The sequence below is a fragment of the Miscanthus floridulus genome, chromosome 14, assembly GCF_019320115.1.
Source record: "Miscanthus floridulus cultivar M001 chromosome 14, ASM1932011v1, whole genome shotgun sequence".
NCBI lineage: Eukaryota > Viridiplantae > Streptophyta > Magnoliopsida > Poales > Poaceae > Miscanthus > Miscanthus floridulus.
Window position 1 is genome coordinate 1,158,546 of NC_089593.1, and position 23,879 is coordinate 1,182,424.

Here is a 23,879-nt window from a genome sequence, read left to right on the forward strand (position 1 = left end):
GAGCGGGAGCATTTTGGGTTCGAGTACTCTGGGGCGGAAGACCCTTCTCGTATGGTCCCCGCCCTTCAGTTGACTGATGAGGAGGTGCTTGAGCATCTTCTGAAGATGCTGAAAGGAGTAACTGTCGTCCTGCTTGCTGTCCTTGAATATAGTGCTAACAACCCGCCTCCTGCTGTAAGTTGTTTTTTTTCTTATGCGGGTACTTTTTGTATTTCCTTTGCTGTATCCACCTTTCGCTTAATCTTCCTTGTCTTGTTGTTTTACTCTTTCATAGGAATTGGGGCGTAACTTTGCCGATCCGATTCCCCTTGATGTCCTCCCTGCCGTGGCGAATACTAGGGAGAAACTTGCTGGGGCGTCCTCAACCAGTAAGTTTCAAACCACCACGGTACTTCCTGGCGTTTCTTCCGCAAACCTTGATGTATATGCAGAGTATGTTCCTCGTCCAGTTCCTCGGGGTCCTCGTTTTGTCAGCAAGAGGGGGCGAGCTGAAAGTTCTTCTTCTGGTTTGCCTACTTCCAAGAAATCTCGTCAGCCAAGTGCTCGTCTAGGTACTCCAGTTGTAACTAGCATGCTCTTAGGTGAGCATATTAATACGCTCTGTCCTTTTGTTCTTTGCTTTTATCCTTGACCAAGTACTTTTGTCTTTTTTCAGCTGACGCTATGGTGGCCCTGGTTGAGAGTGAGGAAGAAGAGGACGATGATGCCGCCCTTGTTACCCGTCGGTGAGTTATTTTCTTGTTTCCCTGTTGTTGAACTCCTCCTTTGTTTTGACTTTGGTCTTGATTTCTTCGTAGTAAGCGGTCGTCGGGTACCGAGTTCTTTTGTAGCTCCGGTACCGAGTTCTTCTGGGGCTTCGGTACCGGCCACGCTGCTACCACCGCAGAGTGGTAGTGACGTTTTTGCTGCCATAGTTCCTCCTATAAGGTCTTCTTTTGGTCTTATGAAGAGGAAGATAGCTGAGTAAGTGATTCCTTGTTATGCCTCTTTTTTCGTTTTTCTCTAACTCATATTCTTATCATCGATTTTTCTTATCATCTTGTAGACCCTCGCCTTCCCTTGATCCTCCGCCAACTTCTTCTCAGTCCTCTAACTTGCCTCTGCGCGCTGAGTCTCGGGACTTGGGATGCTCGGTTGGCGAGTTGGCTGTGAGGGAAACTGGGTCCCCTGCTGCTACTGATCCTATTGCCCCGGAGGTGACCGTGGCCACGGCGGTGGGTACTTCTGAGGGGGTAGCCAGGGCTTCCCAGGAAACGACCCTGGCTTTGCCCTTTTTTCCTGCGCCGGCTTCTCCCACTGCTCCCCCTGGAACCAGCAGTCAGCGTTTGGACGACGATGTGTTGCTGCAGTTCGATGCCACTCATCGTTTGTCCGAGTTGACTGCTGTCTGGGGGGAACTCTTGACTTCCTTTGGTGAAAAGCTTCAGGTAAGTTTTTCTTGGAGTTCTTTCTTTGGATGTTTGCCCTTGTTTTATTCTGATGCCTTTTCTCTCCCTCTCTTTTTGTTCAGTCTTTTTCTCGGGATCATGCTGGCTTCTTTTTCTCATCTGAAAATGAGAAAAAGTTGTCTTCTGAAGTAAGCGCCCTAAAGATAGAGCTTGATCTCAGCCGAGCCGAGCTGGAGACTGAGCGACAAACGCACCAAAAGGAGGAGAAAGTTCTTCGTGCCCGGGTGGTTGAGGTGGAGAAGCAGAAAGATGCTGCGGTCCAAGAGGCCTCGAAGAACGCGGAGGCCGTGAAGAATTTTGAGGCCATGAAGAATGATAATAAAGGTATTGCGGGTTCTTTTTGATTTGTTTTATATTCAAGTCTCCCCTTCTGCCGACTTGTTTTTGTTTCCTTGTCTAGCTCTCCGAGTTGAAAAGCAAAAGCTCTCGAAAGGTATTAAGGAGATGAAGACACTAGTTCATAGTAGTCAGAACAGGGCTGAAGAGGTAATTACTCATGCTGAAGAAGAACTCGCGCTTGCTAAGTTGATTAGGCGTGGAGCTGACAGGGATCTTGTGTAGGCCCAAAAAACCATTGAAGACTTGACTGGTAGGTTGGCGACGGCTACCAAGAATTGGAAAGCCTTATGGAAATCTTTTCGGTCAGTAGCCGACCTTCTCCATACTCCGGCCGATGATGGTCAGTCTTGGGCTCAGTTTATTCCCCGAGTTCCGACCCGCTTCCAGGAGTTTGTGAAGAGGTGTGCCCAACTGTGTACTAGGAACGTCCTTGCCCAGGTCCGGGTTCTTTCTCTAGAGCTTCCTTTGTCCAAGATTGCAGAGGAAGCTGAGAGTCAGGAATATCTGGACGCTGTTGAGAAGGTGGAGCCTGAGGTCAAAGATTTAGCCAGGAGGGTTGTGGATAATCTTGATTTTGATATTCCTTCTCCTGATGATGATGCTTGATGTAATTGACCTTTGTCCTTCAGCTTCTGTAATAAGATATTATATTTGTTTTTGAGTGAAGATTCTTTACTTTTGTTCACGTCTCCTTTGCCTGGATGTCTTTGCCTTGCTTATTCTTTTAAATGAGTTGTCCAAGTGATCGAGTAGTTGTTTGTTCTGGCTTTCGTTTGCGCAAATCACTTGGTGTATGTAGATGTCGAGTGCTCTTCTCAGCGGACTTTCTTGATCTGATGGGTGCTCGTCTGGTTTTTGTCTGCACCGTATAAACAACTCGGTTTAGACCGTTGTCTTGACAATCTTGCTTGTTGAGTGCTTGTCTGTCTTTCGTATGCGCCGGGTAAACAATTCGGAATAGGACGTTGCCTTGACGAATTTTGGGCTCTTGTTAGTACTGAAAGGACTTGGGACTGGCGATCTTGAGTATCTTCAGCTTCTTCTTTTTAGCTTCTTTGTTTAAATCGAGCTGTGTGCAGTATCTATCTCTTTCCCTGGTCGTAAAAACTTCTTAGGATCGGTAAGCCCCCGAGCACTTCGTGGTTGAGCTCTGGAAGCCTCGTCTTGCTTCTTCAGGTCTTGCCGAGCAGGAACAAGCGTCTTCTAAGTGCCTTCTTGAGTGAAACCGTGTAGCGCTTCTTGAGTAGTTTGTGCTTTTCTGAAGAAAAAGTACTCCCATCTGAGTGTAGCCTCCGAGCCTCTTGCTTTTTGGAACAAAGAGCTGGAGGGTCTTTTCTAAAAATTGCTCTGATTTATGCTTCAGGCTTAGTTTTAGTCGTTTTGCTTTTTTGGTTCGGGTGTTAGCTTATTAGCTACACTCATCGGTGAGCTCAAGCATCTTTTCAGCTTTTTTGCTCTCTGTTGGTATGCTTAGGCTTATTTTCAGCCATTTTGCTTTTTGTTTCGGGTGTTAGCTTTTTAGCTACCCTCATCGGCGGGCTCAAGCATCTTTTCAGCTATTTTGCTCTCGACCGGGATGCTCAGGCGTATTTTGTCCGTTGGATGTGTAACACGATACGTACACAGCACGAGAGAGGCAGTAAGTCGTGCACGGACCGCTTGCTCTTTGTCTTTGTGCAGCAGATCGACGACCGCCCGAGCTGAGCCGGGACTGGGACCGAGACCGGTCCGGGAGGGATGGTCCGGTCCGGACCCAAAGCGCGAGCGATAACGAACACGGAAAAAAAAAGAGTGCTACCTCACTCAGCGTCGGCATCGCTCTTTTGCCCCTCTTTCTATCGGGATCGGGAGTTGGCGCTTTATTTTCTTTTCCACAAAGCGTGGGCGCCCCAGACAGAGGCAGCGCACGCCGCCGCGGCATCGGCATTGGCGTCGGCGTCGGCGTCGGCGCCCCCCTCGTCCCCGCTCGCTTTGTCTTTCTGTGGTCTGTGCTGTGTACCCGCGAACGCAACCCTTCAAGGGGCAAGTACAGGCGGCAGAATCTTAAACGTTGTATAGTTGTGCAGAGCGTGGAATGGATACAAGACAAGGGGGCGAGACACGAGAGGGGACGGACACGGAGGGAGGAACAGACAGCCCATGTGTGGTGTGGAGCGGCGTGGCGTGGGAGTACGGTGCAGGGGAGGGAGATGGCCGTGCATTCGCCGGCGGGGCCCTCCTCGTCCGGCCGGCCGCGGATGCTATGCTGGGTGCGTAGTGGGCGGCAGCGGCACGGGCACCGATGTACAGTACGAAATGGTGCAAGAAGCTCATCACAGCATCCTCAATCAACTAGTGGTTATGGAACCATATGTTGACAAGAACTTGGAGGAGATCCGTGTCGCTCATGACGGACAGGGCACGGAGCCATGGGTCTAGAAATAGCATAAGATCAGTTTCACGACGTGGATCAAAGAGCTGCAGGACATACCCCATGGAGAGTTCGATGAAGCAAGGCTTACGTCCGACCCATCCACCCAAATCACCATGTTGCAAGGGTATGACATCAATGGATACAGGTTCCACACAAAGGAGAAGGACAAGATGAGCGTGGCACAGAACAGTGGTGTTCGATATGATGGCATCGACGAGCCAACGGGGCAAACCAAGACATACTTTGGGCAGATTGAAGAGATACAGGAACTTGACTACGGTGGTGACCTATAGTTAGCTATCTTTCGATGCCAGTGGGTCAAACCAAAGGGGGTTGTCATGGATGACTTTGGGCTAACCACCGTGGAGCTCCAAAGTGTCGGCTACAAAGATGATCAGTGGGTATTAGCAAGCCGCTGCGCGCAAGTAGCCTACTGGCCGATGCCCAAAGACAGCAAAAAACACGTGGTTGTGTCCAAAAAGCAGAGGATTGTGGGAGTTGATGGAGTCCAGAGCCCCGAAGAATACAACAATGGGCCACTGAATTGCCTTTATAATCTATCCTCAGGACGGAAGGGTATGTATATTTGACTCTTTGCGGGATACAAACAAAGCAGGGTACTAGCAATTTGAAAGTTATTTGAGATAGTAAGTTACGGAACTTATTCATTTACAGTTAACATACTTGTTGAAAATGTCGTTGACACTAGTGGTTTTCGTACAACGCTTATAAGAAGTACGTGAAAGATCCCGACTACTATGATCAGAGATCTGAGAAGAAAAAGATCAAGAATAGCACGAAACTGAAACTCAGACGTGAGTTCCCAGTAAGTACCAATACTACTACTACTGCTCTTCTCCTAATACTACACCTACTACTCTACTCACTCTAGTACTCCTCCTACTACTACTCCTATTACTACTACTACTCTACTCTACTCTACTCTACTCACTACAACTAGTTCTACTACTCCAACTGATTGTTTATTATATATGCTCTAATAATTGCGTATTATACATTGTGCAGTGCGCTAAACAACCCTATGACCCAGTTCTATGTGGATTCTACGTTTGCGAGTACTTGAGGACGTGCAGCAGATTTAGCAGCAGCTGACGACAGCTCAAGAAAGCACAAGGATGGTGGCGAAGGGAGAAGGTCGACCAAGACTTCAGACAACACAGTAGCAGACATATGTAAGTTTGTCACAGAGAGCACGCATGAAGGGAAAACGTCCTTCAACCAGAAAAGCGAGTTAGCGTGGGATCCGAAGTTCCAGAGGATCAGAAACTAGAACACCAAGTTACGAATCTCGGATTACATTCTGCCGGACCTCTTTTCTGGTAAAAAATGATATGTATGAATGACCTTAGTTGCTGATGTACAAATGATTTGTGTTTGTGAAACAATGATGAAGACATCACTAATGTAATAACTTAATGTCGGTTCGTCGAACGAGAATGAATGTAATATATGTTTGTCATCTATTTTTTGCTTTATCTGTGTTTTCATTAGCGAAATTTTAAATTCAAATTTAAATTCTAATTTGAAAAGGCATTTTTTAAATCTGGAAATCATTAATTGAGGCGGCCAAGTAATAAAAACCGCCTCGGTTAAAATCTTAACTGAGACGGGAGTCTTTATTCAACCGCCTCGGTTAAAATCTTAAACGAGGTGGGCGCGTTACGACAACCGCCTCGGTTAATATATATTAACCGAGGTGGTTAGCTTATGATGCCCGCCACGGTTAATCTATTAACCGTGGGGTTGGCCAGTTAAGGCCACGATTAACCGTGACCTTTGCGCCAAGGTGGTTGGCTTGCCGCCTCGGTTAAGGAAAAATGCCCGCCTCGATTAAAATTCCCGTAGTAGTAGGAGGCGTCGGAGAAAGTTCCCGCGGACCGACTGCGGAGGGAGAAACAAGAAGCCGTGACCCAACGGCGGAGCCGATGTAGGCCGATGTTGGCGACGGCGTATGGGTGACCGCTGAGTTTTTTTTTTGGTTTTGGAGCTAGGCGGTGAGCTAGGTGGCGTATGGTTTTGTATTTGTATTTTCTGACTGTTGCTTGGTAGAATTGGGCCTGCGGGCCGATCTAAAGGCGATCCAGTGGGCTCTTCTGCTGTGCGGGGGTGGACTGGGCACACCGACCGCTGTCCTGTGCGTCAGACTCTTCTGAAGACATATCTGTAAACTCAGAGTTAGCATGTAGAGGAAGACTCCACCACCGCTGCCAGCCTCTCCATGGCGCCTGACTCTCTCTCTGCCATGAAATGAATGGGTAGGACAGATAGGGGAGGCAGAGGGAAGCACAGAGGAGGAGAATATATATACTAACACCAAAACCTAGAGGTAGTAGGTGCAATTTTTCAAGTTGAATTCACAGGGTTTAATGCGGCATTTTCTTTTGTTTCAGAACAATGGTAATCACGCCTTTCGCTAGACTATGATGCAAATATAATGTAGCCCTGGTGATTAGTGATTACCTTGTTGATTTGTGAAGATCACGACAAATAGGAGGTCAATTAAGTTTATCACATGACTCCAATTGCTGATCAGCTCAACAATGGCTTATGACAGGTAAGGTGTGTGGATTTAGTTTACCACGTGAACAGGATACACCTCTTTTGAAGGTTCTTTGAAAAATGTTTGCTGAAAACCCATCATAGATGGCAAAGTCACACGTGTGAAGCTAAGTCGGATGCTGATGCATTTGACTTTGAGGCATTATGAAAATTGCTAGATTTGGGCGATGATTGTCCACACAAGCTGACCATAGGAGATTCAGGCCTGGAGGGGACAGGGTGGTGGTGTTCATCTGCTGAATTTTCTTCAACCACAGCAACACATTTTCAGCAAAGAAGAGGACAGTGTGATGTTGGTCATACGTCTTTTGTTGTTAGCAAATAATGCAAATAAAGGTCAAACACAAGGCACAGAATTTTACGTGGAAAACCCTTGCAGGAAAAAAACCACGGACACCAACCAACGATCTACACTATATAATGATGAGAGTTTACAAAACACAGAGAATACACAATGAGTCTTGTGCTCTTTCTGTGCGGCTTTCAAGATGTATATATAGGACGAACAGACTGCAGTCCAATACGAAAACCAATCCGCTAAGCACATAACCTGAACTGCGGGCCCTCCAAGTGTCCTCGCAAGACCCACGTTAGAATTCGGATCATATTCCAACATCTGTGCCCTCATCATCCAATAAGGCATCGTCCTGGGTGGCGAATTGATGAAAATCTACTATCTCATATAGGAAGCGGTTTTCACAGGCATATGTTGAGTTTTCCTGTGCCAGCCTTGATTCATAGGCCAGCAATATCTCCAGTTGCATGCAAATCTGTTTCAGCAATGGATTGTTTAGAGAGACTCTTTCAGTATAACATGGAGAAAATAAGTTATATTCATCGGTTCACAAGAACAGCAGCATGTACTATATACCATAGTTTAATGGATGTAGTGATACTCTTTAGATGTTAAGAACAAGCTTGCAGTACCAACAGTTTATAGCTAATATGAAACGAGATACTGGACTCAAACTTCTCATCGCCATATAATAATATAGTTTCATATGAATCTAAATTTATGTAATGCTCAATTTTCAAAAGAAGCAGAGTACTGAAAATTCAACCCTTATGCAAGTGTTCAGAAATGATGAGCACTAATAGCTACTTATATAATTTATTTAATTGCAAGATTCAGATGTAGTAATATTCATTTATCAGTTTGGTGATGAAGTTATCACCTATTCATTTATCAGCTTATTTTATACTTCTAGCAGAGCACATCTCTACTTTGCAAAATCTGGATCGATTCTGTTGGAATATAAGTGAATTGCCCACCTCTCCCCATCAGCTTAAGCTTTTGGGTTGAGTTGGTTGGTGCATGCAACTTAATATGGTATCAAAGTCAGAGGTCTCGAGTTCGAATCATGGTTAGCGCAATTAAAATAAAATAATTGTTGCTCGCTCCTATTCCACGTCTGAGGCCTGAGGGAGCCTCCACGTGAGGGGGAGTGTTGGAATATAAGTGAATTGCCCACCTCTCCCCATCAGCTTAAGCTTTTGGGTTGAGTTGGTTGGTGCATGCAACTTAATAGATTCAACAGATTTTTGTTCATGGAGTAGAAGTTTTTCTTTAGCAGCCCTTGCATTAGCAACCTGAAAGCATTAATAGGGGCAAGAGAAAGGGATCATTGCTGGTAGATACTACAAAAGAATAACTTATCAGAAGCATTCATCTAAAATTTCCGAAAAGACAAAATTTATGTTTTAAGGAAAAAAAACAATTCTGCTAATTCATTGTAAGCACAGAAAAGAGCTTACTCTGCTATTCTGATGGTCACGATGCTTTTTTTAAACAAATCAGGCAGGAGCAATGCTTATGTTTTGATAATGCTACAGATCGTAAGAAAACATTAGGCAACTTCAGCTGGTACCCTGTCAATTCTCGAGTCTCGGCTACACTACAACTCCGTAGATGGGTGAAGGAACTAGAAATAAATAGACTGGCAAAATAAAGGAACCGGAAACAAGTAGATCAACAAAGGAACTAGAAATATTTTTTTAGTAGAAAATACAAACATCTGTATGCTTTCCTTATACCGAAAACTAATGCTGTACTCCATTTCATGAAACTAGAAAACATAAACTTTATTGTTGATCTGACAACAATGAGGACTAAATGTTTCTCTATATAGAGGATGTATAATATCGTATTTGTCATCAAGATATAAGCACGTGGCACCTGACATCGCGAGAAGCGTACAGTTCAGTCTCCTGGGCTGCAGATTCAGGTTAATGGTGAGAGGTCAGGAGCGCTGGGTTTATGTGTATCTACTGCTGAATTCGACATATGAGAACTTGAACTGGCAGGCTTCCTTCTAATTTGAATTTTCTTTGTTTCCTCAACTCAATGATGCTGGATTTCTTATTATCCACAATTGTGAGCCCTTCCTGTTAAAGAAAGGAAGCCAATTTACAATACAGCTCAGGGTTATGCCATTTATAGAAATAGATCTTTTACGATGGTTGGGAAAGTACCTTAATACCTCTAGGTTCTTTCATCTTTTTCTATTTTTTAAGTAATTAATTGAGAAATATATTGCAGAGGGTATGTTAGTAATTGAGGTTGTGTTCGTCTCAAACTTGACATAACCCCGCTGCCAGCCCAAGTTTAATAGGGCACTTCCAACCCCCCCCCCCCCCCCCCCCCCCCCCCCCGGTGCCGCCGCTCAGTTGTGCATCTCCATCGATCCCACACTGAAGACCTCAGGCATCCAGTGTGTTTGGGCCGCCGCCGCCATGTACGAGTAAAGGAGGTGCTTGTGTTCGTGTCGCTACTAATCACGGCACCTGTGACGGTTACTGACTACTATGGTGCAGCTGAGGACAGCCTGGCCCGACGGCACAGCTGCTGCCAGGCCAAGTGCACGGCGGCCAACGGCCTGCTCGCCCGGTGGCGCAGCTTCTGCTGCCGGCTGCATAGGGAAGAGGAGCAAGCACAGCATCAGCTCGGGAGGCGCTAGGAATAGCACGTAATCGACCGGGCAGGTGCGGCTGCTAGTGGCCGTGGCCATCCAGCGAGAGAGAGCACGCGCGTGACACTTTCCATGGTCAGAGATTCGACGGGTGAGAGAAGACCATGGTCCAAGAGACGGAGGAGGAAGAAAAGGACTAAAATGACGGATTTACCCTTATTCGAAAATAAAATATACAATAGAAAATAGATCTTATCCCACATATTTTGGTACTAGCCCCACCTAATTTGGTACTATCCCCACATGTTTGGTACCTCTAGGTACTTTGAGTTGGGTACCTTCCATTTTTCCACCGTCCGATATTACCCAATGGATGACCCATGTTTTTTCCAACCATCGTAAAATTTCTCTTATAGAAATAAAGAAACAAAAACAAATGCGTTAAGTAAAAACACATTACTTACAATGCATTTTTTATTGTTCCATCCACTAAGCTGGTTGACAAAATCAGAAAGACCCTCTGTGGTTTCCAAATGATCAAAGGTCTGACTCGTGATGCCGCATCTCCTGTCTTCCGGTGGTTTTCAAATGAACAACAAGAGTTACGGGCCTGAAATTACAAGGAAAGAAAGCCTGGAATAATATTAATGAAGTGAGAGACAATGCCAAACACAAAAGGTTCATTTGTGACTGTCAATATCTTCAGATACAGTTACTGCCTCGCCTGATATTTTCTGGATGCACCGTGTTGCTAAGCCATCCTTGTCAAGAATTCCCTTGGCTTTACTTGCCAAAGTTTGCCAGAACCCAAGGTTGGCTCATTTATGATTTTGAACGATGTGTAACATTATGATGAAGCAGAGTCCTGCAAAGGAAAACCAGTATATCATCTCATTGGGCTGTGGGCCAACTACTAGTGCTGTGATACAAACAAGGTGATTGTGCATATCAGATATTCAGATCACCAAAGTAGCTTACGTGTCATGATTTAGGGCGTCTAATATAATAAGGTGGAACCAAACAGTCAGAAGCCATTCATGATGTGCCACAATACATGGTCTTTGTTGAGCCAGTTTTCTTTCCTTCTGAAAAGTACCAATTCACGGCATGAGATTCAAATAAAACTAAAGAAGGGTGCAATAATGCAACATTGTACCTGAAGAGGAAAATTGCTAGAAAGTATCATCAACAAGGCATATGCACCAAGATCTTTATTCATTGAAACAATTCTCTTTTCCTCCTAAAAGTACCAATCCACGGTATGAGATTCAGTGCAATAATGCAATATTCAGGAAAAATGGTAGAAAGTGATATGATCCAGGAACTGAAATTGTAGGAGAGATTGAATTTGTTGGATAAAGAAATAAATAGTTGGACATGATATGATCCACTTGTAACACAGAAGCATATGGCAATGGGTCATATCTATATGCAAAAAATAACTAGAACAGTTCGGTTTGCACAGTCATTGAAACCACAAATCCAAGAGCATAAGCTGTTTTTTTATTTGGAACTAACCTGCAGATCGATGTCCAGTGAAGAGTTAGAGTACGTGAAAGGCAGGGAGAAGCAGAGATTCAGCTTTCCGCGTCAGGAATGAAGGAAGGCAATTGTATGTATATCTGGCCTTGTTCCCTTTAATTTCTGGCATTCCTCATAAATCAGGTATGGGCAGCGATCTCATATTTTGAATTGCAATGATTTGTAATTCCTGGAGAGAAGGGAGGGCCAGCAGAGCCCTGCAGTCTTCAAACGACAGGCTTTGGAGAGATGTGAGGAGCTGAAATTATAGATCGTAAATTCAGTCTACAAAAGAAATAAAAAAATCAGTTTGCACACTTAATGAAATCATAAATAGAGGAGCAAAAGGTGTTTTCTTTTAATTTGGAACTAACCTGCAGATCGATGTACACCGAAGATTTGAGCGTGGTGTGAAAGGCATGCAGAAGCAGAGGTTCAGCTTTCCGCCTCAGCAATTAACATCAATATCTGGCCTTGTTCCCCTTAATTTCTGGCATTCCTCATAAATCTCAGGACTGCAATCATCCATGCGCAGCGCACGAAGTGAATCGGGGAGGCCCTCCTTGGGCAGCGATCTGATTTTTTGAGTCCCCCAGATACGTAATTCCTGGAGAGAAGGAAGGCGATGCAACCCTTGGGGGAGGGACAGCAGAGACCTGCATTGAACGAACCACAGGGTTTGAAGAGACGTGAGGAGCTGAAGCGCCTCGTCCTGCTCTTCCGTGAACTTCTCTGTCCGCCAATCACAAACGAAGGATAAGTTCTGGAGGGTAGCGGACAGGCGGCTGCAGATGGGAGCAACAAGCACTGCGGAGATGCTGTCCACCGCAAGGCTCACCAGTTGGAAGGAACCGGCGGGCATTGTTTGGGTCCTTGCCACCGCTGCAAGTAGATCTCCTGCTACAGAATAGGGCTCAGTCTCACCACCTCTCTGATTGTGCACATGCAGATGCTCAAGGTTGGATGTGATGAGGGGATCGAACCCATCCGCTGTGATATCCTTGCAATTAAATAGTTCTAGACTGGTAAGAGATGTGAGATTCGCGAGCAGAGCCATCGGCAGCGTGCTTTGCTCACCCGCAAGACAGAGTTCCTTGAGGGAAGGGGGGAGAGGGTAGATGATGCTCTGAGTCTGAGATGCAACTCCTCCCATGGACCACCGAGAGAATAGCTTGTCACAGTACATTATCCTCACGGACTCAAGCGATGAGACGCCCCAGAATCCAGCTCCTTCCTCTTCATCCATAGGCAGGATCAGATTCTTACACCCACCGAAGGAGACATCTCTCAGCGAGCTGGAGGGTGGAAACTGCAGTACCACTTCCTCATGATCCTCATCTGATGATGCGCTCACATCCAAACGAGAAAGAGCTGGGAAACATTTGAACAAATCTGACAAAGATTTTCTAGTAAGAGGAAATTGATCCAGTTCGAAAGATTGGACTGTGTGTAGCACGACACCATCATCCAATCCTCTCAAAAAGGTTTCCTCACATCTACTGACCTTTATATGTCTTAGGGAATGTAGCTTTTGAAGATCCATAAATGAGAAGCATGATGCATCCCGAATTGTCAACCTTTGTACACCACCAAGATTGTGGAAGACCAATAATTCATAGGGCTTCCAAAAGTTCAAGCTAGTACGATCATAAGCCAAGCACTCCGTCTTAATACGGGATACCTTCGAAGTGTGAGGCAAGGGAGGAAGGCACAACTTTGGGCATCTATCGATGTGAAGATCATGAAGACTAGGGAACCATATGGTGTTGTCTTCGGTAGAAGAAATAGGCCAACCCGAGAATAGCAGCGTAGTGAGCATGGGACAATCAGTGCAGCTGATTTTTTCAAGCCTTGAGAACAGATGACAGTTAGCTCCCCCAACCCACTCCACGAGTTCTGGCATATCATGAAACTCAACTTCCTCCAAGTGTGTGAAACTTTTTTCTGTAGTGCCACCAAAGAAGTCAGGTCCAATATGAGATATCCCAGTGATCTTTTTTAGCTTCAGCTTTCTTAGGTGATAAAGCTGTCCAATAGGTGGAAGGTTGGCCCATGACACGCTCTCTAGATGTAGGGTCTCCAAGTTTTTCATGTATATGATGTTGCTGCACAACCAACTAGGACCAATGGAGCCACCATGGTTTACAATGCAGAGTCTTCTAATATTAGAGTGTGGCTGGATACTATCTAGGATATCATCTCCAGTGAACTCTTCCTTACTGTTCCAAACTAATCCCAACTTAACTAAATTCCTCTTTGACATCAGTTTGGCCTCTTTAGCTTCTTGCTTGGTTCTCACATTTTCAAGCCCACATATCTCGAGCTCTCCTCCAAGCTCATCTAGTTTCCCCAATTCCCCAAGCTCAAATCCAACACTCTCTTTCTTAACATGGAATTTTTTTAATTCTTGTAAAAAATTCATTTTCCCCACCTCAGGAACATTGGAATGAAAATTTTCCGAAGCAACAAAATGGCGTAAATTTTCAAGACGGCTAATGTCCTTAGGCAAATAACAACCACTTCCCCATCGGTTAACATCTAGAAATTTCAAGTGATAAAACCTAGACACTGTGTTTGGCAAAGACACTTTTGAGTAATAAGGCGAAATAAGTTTTAAGTACCGAAGATGGACAAGGTTTGAAAAGTTGTGTGGCAAGGAACTATGGGAGTTCATGAATATAGATAGAACACGAAGACCTCTTATTTCTTTAAATGTATCCCTTAAAATATTGACTAGGCGTAACCTACTGTATTTTCCAAAAATCATCAAACTCCGCAAATTTTTAATGTCTATCCTTTCCTTCAATTTACCCATGTCTTCATCAAAATTCTGAATATGAGTATCATGCATGAAAATGGATAGGTAACGAACAGTTTTTGGGATTTCATTTGTGTCAAAACTAGAACAACTGATATAGGCACATTCTTCTAATGAAACGATCCTTGAAAGATCATGAAGTAAATCATGCATTACGTAAAAATTATCATCTCCTTTTATAAGAAAACCATTATCTAATAATTCGTCCAAATAATCTGATCCTATGTCCTCAGTTTTTTTATTCTTCCTAGTACAATCTATGATGCCTATTGAATCCCAAAAACAAATAATCTCAAGCTTCTGAAACTTATAATCGTCAGGGAAAAGGGAAAAACATGAAAAACATTTTTTCAGATGGAAGGGAAGGTAGTCATAGCTAATTTTCAAGGCTGGGATAATATCATTGCCATGATTTTCTTCTAGCCATTCTTTGTTGTCAAGAATTTTCATCCAATGTTCCTGAAAGGGTTTTTTGATCAATAACCGACCAACTGTTTTGGCTGCAAGTGGAGAGCATTTCAACTTATCTGCTATTTGTTTTGCAATACCAATTAACTCTCGATCACCATGCTCATCTTGGATCCTACCAAATGCACATATTTGGAAGAATTTCCAAAACTCATCAGGATCCAAACCACGGAGGTCAATTGGATTAGTTCCTTTTGTCACCATTTCTACAATTTTTGGGAACCGAGTTGTGACAAGAATCATGTTGCCACTGGTCTCGTCCTTTTTTAATGGAGCTAATAGTCTTTCCCACTCTTCAGTACTGCTACATTCCCATATGTCATCCAAGACAAGTAGAAACCTTTTGGATTTCAACCTCTCTGCGATGGATTTCTGAAGCTGGTCTAAGTTGGCAGTAGTTTCATTTGGTATTTTATTTCCTTCATTATCAGTTGCAGGTAGGCAGCTCAGGATCTCTTTGGTGAGATTAAGCACGTCAAAATTAGTCGATACACATATCCAGACATTAATATCAGGAAAACATTGCTTAATCCTTGGGTCATTGACTAATTGCTGGGTGAAGGTAGTCTTTCCAATACCCCCTGGGCCAACTATAGGAAGAACAGGCAAGGTTTTACCACTCTGTGTCACACTGATAATCTCCTCTATAGTTTTCTCAAAGATGGCATCCCTCCCAAACAACTTCTCCTGTGTGACTTCAGGGCTTGTGTCGGGCCTTTTAGTGAAGGCAGGCATGTGTGGCTGAGGGTTACTGCCTGACACTATCTTGAGCAAGTCAGAGACAGGAGTACAGTTAGAGTGCAGCTCCTCTATGAGCTGCTTGATTTTGTTGGACATTTCCACCCGGTTTAATGGCAACTTTTCAACATGGCCACCGTGGTCAAGAGACATGGCAGCAGCAACATCATCTTTTGAACGGCAACAAGAGAAGCATGAGAGCCAGTTACCAGAAGTGTGGCGAGCAGCATGGCGGGCATGCTGAGCTTTGGCGGCGAGGCCACCGCCCAAGTCCGGAGTGGCCTCTTGAGTCCCGTCCAGCTTATCCTGGATGATGAAGTAGTGTAGCTCGTCGAGAGCATCCTCAGCCTCGTCGGCCTTCTTGCCGAGCTTCTCGAGCAGCCCCTGCAGGCCACGTTTGTTGGTGAGGTCCCTCTCCTGGACCTCGTCCAGCAGCCCTCTGGTGTACAACATCTCCCGTTCGATCTTGTCAAGGTTGAGGCCGAGCTCGGTGCTGGACACGTAGGCTTTCATCAAGTCGTCGGAGAGCTTGTTGAGGACTCGGCCGAGGAGCCACTTCGCCGCTCCGAGAGCCACCTGCTCCATCTCCTCCACCGGCACCGGCAGAGATGGATTCGGCTGGCCACAGAGGAAATTGGTTTGAGTGGTTGGTGGACTGATCAGGGGACAGTTTAGCAATGCAACGAACAGTGTGCTGCAATGGCTGGATGTGCGCACACTTATAAGCAATGGAACCTCGGCCTCGACCCTCCCCTCCCCTCCCATGTCCATGTGATCATCATCCATCCAACCAACGGTCCATCACCACCTACCAGTGCTCCCATTGGCCCATCAGCGCGGCGGCCAGCTGCTGTCGGCCACGCCCACCCAGTGCCTCGCCACGCGAAGCCAGCCGTGCCGCGCCCCTGCCCGCAACCACGTGCTCGCCGTGCACCGACAGAACGACGACGACCAACCACCGCGCTCGCGCCCCTGCCCCGCCATCGCCGCCGACCGCTGCTGCGCTCGCCCATGTCGCCTCCTCCCAAGGCCGTGGGACCGTTCGGCAGGACTTATTGTTCCACGACTGATCTGCAGCCCTGATTTGTTACGAGATAAAAAAAATATTGTTCCATTAAAAAATTAGCACTGATTCTGATCGATAAAGCTCAAGCAAACAGAACCGATCGAGGGGAAGAGTGCCAGGAGAGAGAGAATCTGCTGTTTATTCTTTTCCCCGAAAGATGCAATCTCGTAAATTCCGTATAAAATCAATCTGATTCTGATGTCCAACAATTATAAAACAAATTTTTTTTAGAACCCTCGTTAGTATATATATATGCAGCGAATATGTTTAATAATGTTGTGTTTTAATAAACAATTGTTGTCACTATTTGTATATGAAAACTATGCTATATTCTTATAGGAAGTTCTTGTCCTCAATAAATCATGGAAAAATTAAAGTATGTTACACATGTTATAATTAGCGTTCCTGCAAAGTTTCATGATTTATGGGGCTTATGTTTAGCAGTTACATGCAGACCTCTATTTCGGTTGTTTCAATTGTTTTAACTTTAAATGCCTCATTATAAACCCAAAATCTGTGAATTTTTTACAGTAGCTCTAACACTCCACTAGTTGATTGTAGAAAACGTTACACACCTGTTTGAGCTTGTATGTGTGATTTGTAATTATCCCTTATTATGTGGAAGAAAAAGGGAGTAAAAAAGGGACGTCAATCTGACGGGCAAAAAAACATAAAAGAAAATGGTAAAAGGGACAATAAAAATGAAAATAACGTCTTCTCTCGAAAAACAGGGTGCCATGGATGGGCAAAAAGAAAAGAGAAAAACGAAATAAATATTAAAAAAGTGGACGAGGGTCGTGGACTTATTTTGGAAATAAAAAGAAGCGAGTTACAAGAAACGTTTCGTTCCTTTGTATTAATAGCAAAAATGTGTGTACATTGCACTGAAAATTTTTGCTTCAAGAAGCCTAGCTACCACGTCACCGTGCCCCCCTCTATCTAACACGTGTTGTAAAATTCTGTATTGTATCCTTGCCTACACGGCTACACCTATCAGCACTTCTTCGGTTCCCACCCTAAAACTTTACACCACGTCACATCGAATATTTAAACACATGCATGGAGTACTAAATTTAGACTAAAAAATAACTAATTGTACAGTTTACGACTAATTTGCGAGGCGAATTTTTTAATCCTAATTAATCCATAATTTGACAATAAAGTGTTACGGTACACATGTGCTAACAACGGATTAATTAGGCTTAATAAATTCGTCTCGTGGTTTACTAATGGATTCTGTAATTTATTTTTTTATTAGTATTCAAACACCCCATTCGACACCCCCATATAACATTCAATGTGACACCCCAAAACTTTTATGGATCATGCCTGAGTCCGATGTCGGGCAGTCCCAATGAAAGAAATTAGTAGTTTCTATAATATAGGATACCGCACCAAAAAAATACTGCTTTCCAACCCATGGTTTCTATGAGTAATAATTATTTTTTCTTTCTCTCTCCCAACTCTATCGTCTTCCTCCAATGGGAGTGCGACATGAGCTTCCTAGAAACTGGTGGTTTCTCCCCAATGACGATTTCATGGTTTCTTGGTGCATTGGGTCAAGAGTAGACCTGATTTCTTCATGAAGAAATCATTTCTATGATTTTTGCTCTCTTTCTTCATTAATTACGTGGCCATGTCAATGTTTTGCCTACGTGGCAAGTCATTTAACGAGGATAAAAACCATCATCAATACACCATTGGGACTGCCCTAACTTCGTATCTTCCACTCACCTTCCAACCTCCAGAGCTACAATTCACGAGGGAGGCCCTAGGTGGTCTTTGACTCTTTGTCATCATTGCCTGACGATAATGTTCACCGTTTTCCCAATCGGGCATTTAACAGACCTTCAGACACATCTGGGAGATTCGAATTTGGAGAACGTATTCAAATTTAGGGCTTGTTTGGTAGAGCTCCACCAAGAAAAAAGATGAATCTGGATCAGTGATTCACCTGGATCCATCGTGGAGCAGCTCCACCATGGATTTAGGATTCACCAAAGTGTTTGGTACAGCTCCACTAACATCTCTATCTCACTTCCACCTTGACCCCACGCGTCAGGGAGCATAATGCAAAAATATAGACTTCATCTTCTTCCTCCCGACATTTCACACGCAGGAAGTACGTGAGCTCGTGGCCACGGCTTGGGCGCGGCCTCGGCGGGCGCGGCCCCAGAGCTCGCTGCCATGGCCATGGCGAGCGCTCGGCCAGGAACTAGCAGCCACGCCATGGAGGGCACGCGGCCCGACAGGCGCGGCGCAGGGAGTGCGGGGAGCACGGGCCAGCAGGGCCGGCGACGTAGGGCGCGCGTTCGCAGGAGGCTCAGTGGCTCAGTGGCATGGCGGCTCAGTGGCAGGCGGCTCAGGCGGCGTAGGGCGTGCGTTCGCAGGCGGCTCAGTGGCACGCGGCCCGACAGGCGCGGCGCAGGGAGTGCGCGTTCGCAGATGGTCGCAACGGAGAAGAACGGGAAAAGAAAGAACGAACCGTTTTTTCCCACTGATCAGTGGCATGGTGGGTAATTTTTTCCAACTCCACAAAACTTGGATTTGGTGGAGCACCCTCTGAGGTGCTCCACCAATTTGGTGAATCTGGGGCCAGATCCACCCTTTTGGTGGATTAGATCCACGGTGAAGTTGGTAGAGCTAGAACCGTTTGGTAAAAAAAAGTGGATCTGAATCTAGTTTTGATGAATCCGGAGCTGACGAATCTCTACCAAACAGGCCCTTACTTGCTTAGCTTCTGCTCTTAGGATGCAATCTCTTGAAGTAGGCATAGCTCTCTTCAGTGCGGCTGAGTGGTTTCCACCACGTAATTGGGAATTTATTTCCCAAATCTATGTACTCTGGTTCTAATGTTTTAATATATATGAACTTTCAAAAAAAAAAAGGGGGCAGAAGAGAAGAGAATGCAGTAGAAAATCCCGTGACTGTGTGCACGCGTGACCCCAAGGTAAAAGTCCGCGCGGAGAATTGGATCTGCGGACGTCAAAACTTGAGAACCAAATTGGATTGTGCTGTATCGACATTCGGGAGGCCCCATGAACAAGGGAGATGTGTGTGACACGCAGTGGGCCCCATAAAGAAGGGAGATGTGTGTGACGAGAATTTTTTTTAATTTTAACCTTTTTTCGAAACTAATTTTAAATCTAACACGTTCGATTTTTTTTAAAACTAACACTTTTAGCCGCGCCTATTGCCCTGGCGCGGTCAAATGCCTGTGCTGCGCCATGCATGGTGGCGCGGCACAGGGCTGACGTGGCGGCGACCAGGAGCGATGACCGCTGACGGGGTAGGGCCTGCCGCGCCAGAGGTCATGGCGCGGCTGGGCCAAATAAAACCCCGCAGTCAGTCATGCCAGCCTGAGCAGCAAGCCTGCCCGCCGCGCCCGCCGCCAACCCGGCGGTACCTGGATGGTTTAATCGGAACTCGTCGCGTCGATGGTGGGAATTGTTGTAAGTATTGTTTGACGTAAAATGAATAGTGAATTTGTTTCTATATTTTGTTAAATTTTTTCAAGGCCGAATAGAGAAATTGATAAGGCAATTGATATTTTTTCCGTCTTTCATAATACAGTTAAACACCATGTTAACTAATCGATTCCGAAAAATTGGATCGGATTGAAACGAATATTTTTTGAAAGCCGTTTTTTGAACTAGTTGCTACTTAATCTCGCAAGTAGTGATGTCGCGACGCATTGAAACGAATATGAAGCAAATAACATAAGTTGATAAGCTGCCACATAAGTTTGACTTAAGTTCGATATAACATAACCAAATAAGCCTGCAAGTTTTGGACCCCAATAATAGTTCGACCTAACAAACTAAGACCCAGAAGTGTAAGGATTCCTTGGACGCCTATGTCTTTTCGGATTTGTTGGCATCACATTGGGAGTGTAGCCAACGTCGGTGCGGTCGCGTCGTCGGTGCGTATGGCTCGTACCCTGCAAGTATGTGATATGCACGATTACTTAGAATTCTTTGTAATCGTTAGTTCATGTAGCCTACGTATTTAAAGAAACTACCTTTGTTAGTACTTGTGATGCTCCTTGGGTGCCAAGCGGGGCACCACCTAGCTCAGACATGCCGATCTCGTCCTGCGGCCAATCTTCCCACTCGTCGTCGTCGTCCTCGTCCTCGTCGTCCTCGATTGCAGGGTCCTTCCCAGCGCTATAATGTGGTGGTGTGCGCACTGTGGAAGTGACACCTGTCACCAGCTGAGAAGAGCCGGCTGGCGTCCTCAAAGAGGCTGAAGACGTACCACCCGACTGCGCTGGGAGTGGCGGTTCCTCATAAGGAGTGTCCATGCAGCTCAACTTTTGAGCTAGCTTCCTGCAGCTCTTCTTCACATTCTGCATAAATAGATGTTAAAGTTAGCGCATTTCACAAACGCATATACACTAAAGAAACAATTTCGGAATAGACTAGTTTATGTTTACCTCCACAAAAGCCTCGAGAACGCCTGGCCCCTGCCCTCTAGACTCGTGAAGCCGGTACGCTGCTTCGTTGGACAGTCTCGATAATTGTGTCGCCTGGGTTTAGAAACGCGGTTGAACATTTTAGTATACATAATTAATACCAAATGGATAACAAATTGTACCATTCAAGTATCTTACCACGTATCTTTGTAGCGGGGCTCTCTGTAGCTGTGTGTCCTCTCTAGTGGCAACATCGTACACATCTTCGATCATATCTTCCTCCGAGTCCTCGTCAATCGCCTCCTCAGTGTACGGGGGCTTGATATGTGTCCTTGTAGACCTGTGAAGCCAGCTCAGGTACTCGTCGAAGGTGTGCTGGTCGTGTGGAGGACCCGCATAGACTGGTTGTCGTTCCCTGGTCTCCCACAAGTGGATGTATGCGCTGTGTGTCACGCACTAATCCTTAGTCTTGTACCTCTTCCTACGGTTAAACCTGCAACAAAACGATGTTAGTTCTACCACACACACCTCTGGATTGTAGCTCTATTATTAATAAGTAACGCACCCGTGCAATACTTGGTTGGTGGAGTAAAACGGTGGTGGGCAGCCTGTCATTCTTCCAAACTGTCTGCAGACCCTAACGGAGTAGTGAATCTCGACCACGTGGAAGAAAATAAGATGAACGTTGCAGCGATACTCCTCTGACTCGTCCCTAGTGACAGGACTGAGATAGTTCTGGAACTCCGGAGCATCCCAAGGACACCAATGCACCTGAACATTTCGTAATTGAGTTAGGCTTTGATATAGTGTAGATCGAACAAGACACATGTATGATAGTAAAAAGAGCGTAACCTGATGCTGTGTCAGGACGTCGAGACCGTCCGTGTACTCCCTGTACTTACGCCTCGCATTTCCTCTAACTAACTCTGATTCCGTCCAAATAAACAGAGCTGTAGGGAGTGTATCCTACCCGTTCCATTGCTGCATTGAACACGATAATGAATTAGCCATTAATAAACTCATCATATGTAACCATATCGAAGAATATAATGAACCCAAATACTTACCGGTAAACCCATATTAAGGGGCATCCCAACGGGCCATCGTTCCCAACACCAAACCTGGAGTAGGTACGAGCAACCCCCAAGGTTCGCATACCCTGAGGTGCGACGGTAGGCAACGCATAGCTGTCGATATGTCCATGCCAGGACAGCGCTGCCCCAGTTGTACGCCGCTATGTTCTCCCACGGCTGGCGTAGTATGTCAAGGAAGATCCAGCTGATGGTGTTGCTCGAGGCGTCTGGAAAGAGGAAAGCACCAAGAAAGTGCCAGAGCCACACTCGAGCGAACCTGTCGATCTGAGCCTCCTCAGCCTGTGGGTCCAAGTAATCAAAGCGCTCCATGATTCAGGACGACGAAACACCAGAAGTTTTCCTGAAATTTATCAAAGAAAATGAGACCCGATGGCTGCAGGAAAGCGATGCAAATATTAAATAGGCTTGAATTTCTCACTTATTTTTCTTGAAAGCCTCGTCGTCCGGTGGAACAAAGCCAGTAAACTGAGCCACCAGCTCCCTCCAGTGATCGTTGTCAACTATCCCTGTCACTGGAAGTCCCCCCAACTGAAGGCCTAAAACAGCCTTCACGTCCTGCAACGTCAAGGTCATCTCGCCACAAGATAGGTGGAACGTGTGGGTCTCAAGCCTCTACCTATTATAAGAATAGAACGACTGTTAGTTGCCTCAAATTTGTTATAAGAAAGTTTATGTACAAAGAATGCACTCGCACCTGTCTACAGCTGCGGTCAGTAGTGCTGGGTCAAGGGGCGGAAGACCATGGTTGACAACACGGACAAGCTCGAGGAAGCCGGTACGCCGTCTGTACGGCGCGTAACGCTCGTCTCACTGGTGCGCCCTGGTGTGCGTGCGGGGCCTCAAAGGAGGCAAGGCCACCTCTGATTCGTTGTCACTCAAGATATGTGCTCGGTGCTGGTCGTCGTACTCCACCTCAAGAATGGGGTACAACGGGTGCTGCGTGGGATGGGTCATCCTATTACAAATTGATAAACAAAGCGTTAGAGTACTCAAATTAACAAAATTCAAATTAACATTATATAGCATTGCAAAGTAAAATATTCACTCTAACCCAAAATAAATCGGCACAAGGATAGGATAAACAAGCGCACAAAAGAGGTAAAGCCCGATGGTCATGTGCTAGGGGCGTGGATAGAGGCTAGAGATCGTAGTACGACAAAGCCAACCAAGAAGCGAGGGAGCCAGTTACGCTCAGCGTTACGGCCACGGCAGGATGAACCTACGATCGAAACGTTCGAATGGAATACGATCCTTCGACCGGCTCGCTACAATCCCTAACTAAATAACTAACTATAAACTAAATAATAACCAGATCTACCAGTGACAACCACATCGCTACAATCCCTAACTAAATCAATAACTACAAACTAAATAACAAATACCTAATTAATCCCTAGACCCAAAATCCTAACCTAAAAACTAAAAACTACATACGTATATCACAAACTAATTATGCTAAAACAATAATAATCATAATAACATTAAACCGAGAGGGAGGTACCTTAGGAACGGGCGGCCTCGACGTGCCGAGGTTCGTGGCGCGGCCGGCGCGGGTGCTGCGAGGGCGAGGGCCGTCTGAGTGGCCGAGCGCGGCCGGCGAGGGCGCTGGAGGCGGGCGCGGCGTGGGTGCTGGAGGCGGGCGATGGCCGGCGACGGGGTGCGTCGGCTGGCTGGCGGCCCTGGCGGGCGGGCAGGGGTGCGTGCGGCCAGGAGCTCGGCCGCGGGGTTTTATTTGGCCCAGACGCGCCATGACCCCATCAGCGGTCATCGCTCCTGGTCGTCGCCACGTCAGCCCTGTGCCGCGCCACCATGCATGGCGCGGCACAGGCATTTGGCCGCGCCAGGGCAATAGGCGCGGCCAAAAGTGTTAGTTTTAAAAAAAATCGGACGTGTTAGATTTAAAATTAGTTTCAAAAAAAAAGGTTAAAATTAAAAAAAAATCTGTGACGACTGACGAGGCGGGTTCGCTGGAGCTGTGGAGCCAACCTGCTCCTTCTCGCTTCCGGTGCGGGTAGCACGTACGCACTGGATTTTTTATTCGAATTGTACAGTGAAAATGAGTGGATGGATC

The 23,879-nt window shown here is 45.8% G+C and overlaps 2 protein-coding genes across 6 annotated transcripts; both read right to left on the reverse strand.

Moving 5' to 3' along the window:
* Positions 1-7,412: 7,412 nt before the first annotated feature.
* On the reverse strand, positions 7,413-16,163 carry LOC136504539 (disease resistance protein RGA2-like). 5 transcript variants are annotated; one of them, XM_066499477.1, is made up of 9 exons: positions 16,047-16,163; positions 11,585-15,852; positions 11,208-11,495; positions 10,846-10,929; positions 10,668-10,774; positions 10,414-10,554; positions 10,154-10,299; positions 8,957-9,165; positions 7,413-7,550 (listed from the first exon to the last, which is right to left on the reverse strand). In XM_066499477.1, exons 1-2 carry the CDS (start codon positions 16,056-16,058, stop codon positions 11,659-11,661), a joined length of 4,206 nt encoding a protein of 1,401 aa, XP_066355574.1. In that variant the 5' UTR covers positions 16,059-16,163; the 3' UTR covers positions 7,413-7,550; positions 8,957-9,165; positions 10,154-10,299; positions 10,414-10,554; positions 10,668-10,774; positions 10,846-10,929; positions 11,208-11,495; positions 11,585-11,658. The 5 variants fall into 5 exon arrangements, with proteins under 5 accessions (XP_066355574.1, XP_066355577.1, XP_066355572.1 ...); XM_066499480.1 differs by having other exon boundaries at positions 10,154-10,554; positions 11,208-11,469; XM_066499475.1 differs by having other exon boundaries at positions 10,154-10,554.
* Positions 16,164-20,179: 4,016 nt separating this feature from the next.
* Positions 20,180-23,576, reverse strand: LOC136505658 (uncharacterized). Its single transcript, XM_066500822.1, has 4 exons — positions 23,310-23,576; positions 20,736-20,828; positions 20,401-20,648; positions 20,180-20,240 (listed from the first exon to the last, which is right to left on the reverse strand). Exons 1-4 carry the CDS (start codon positions 23,574-23,576, stop codon positions 20,180-20,182), a joined length of 669 nt encoding a protein of 222 aa, XP_066356919.1.
* Between the last annotated feature and the right edge of the window lie 303 nt (positions 23,577-23,879).

Excerpts from the sequence above, each read along its gene's own strand:
- LOC136505658 (XM_066500822.1), bottom strand. The coding sequence starts at position 23,576 with ATGACCGCTGATGGGGTCATGGCGCGTCTGGGCCAAATAAAACCCCGC. Across the intron at positions 20,829-23,309 it reads CGAGGCCGCCCGTTCCTAAG|GCGACACAATTATCGAGACT; the intron begins GTACCTCCCTCT and ends TTCTAAACCCAG. Across the intron at positions 20,241-20,400 it reads GACGACGAGTGGGAAGATTG|GGTACGAGCCATACGCACCG; the intron begins GCCGCAGGACGA and ends ACATACTTGCAG.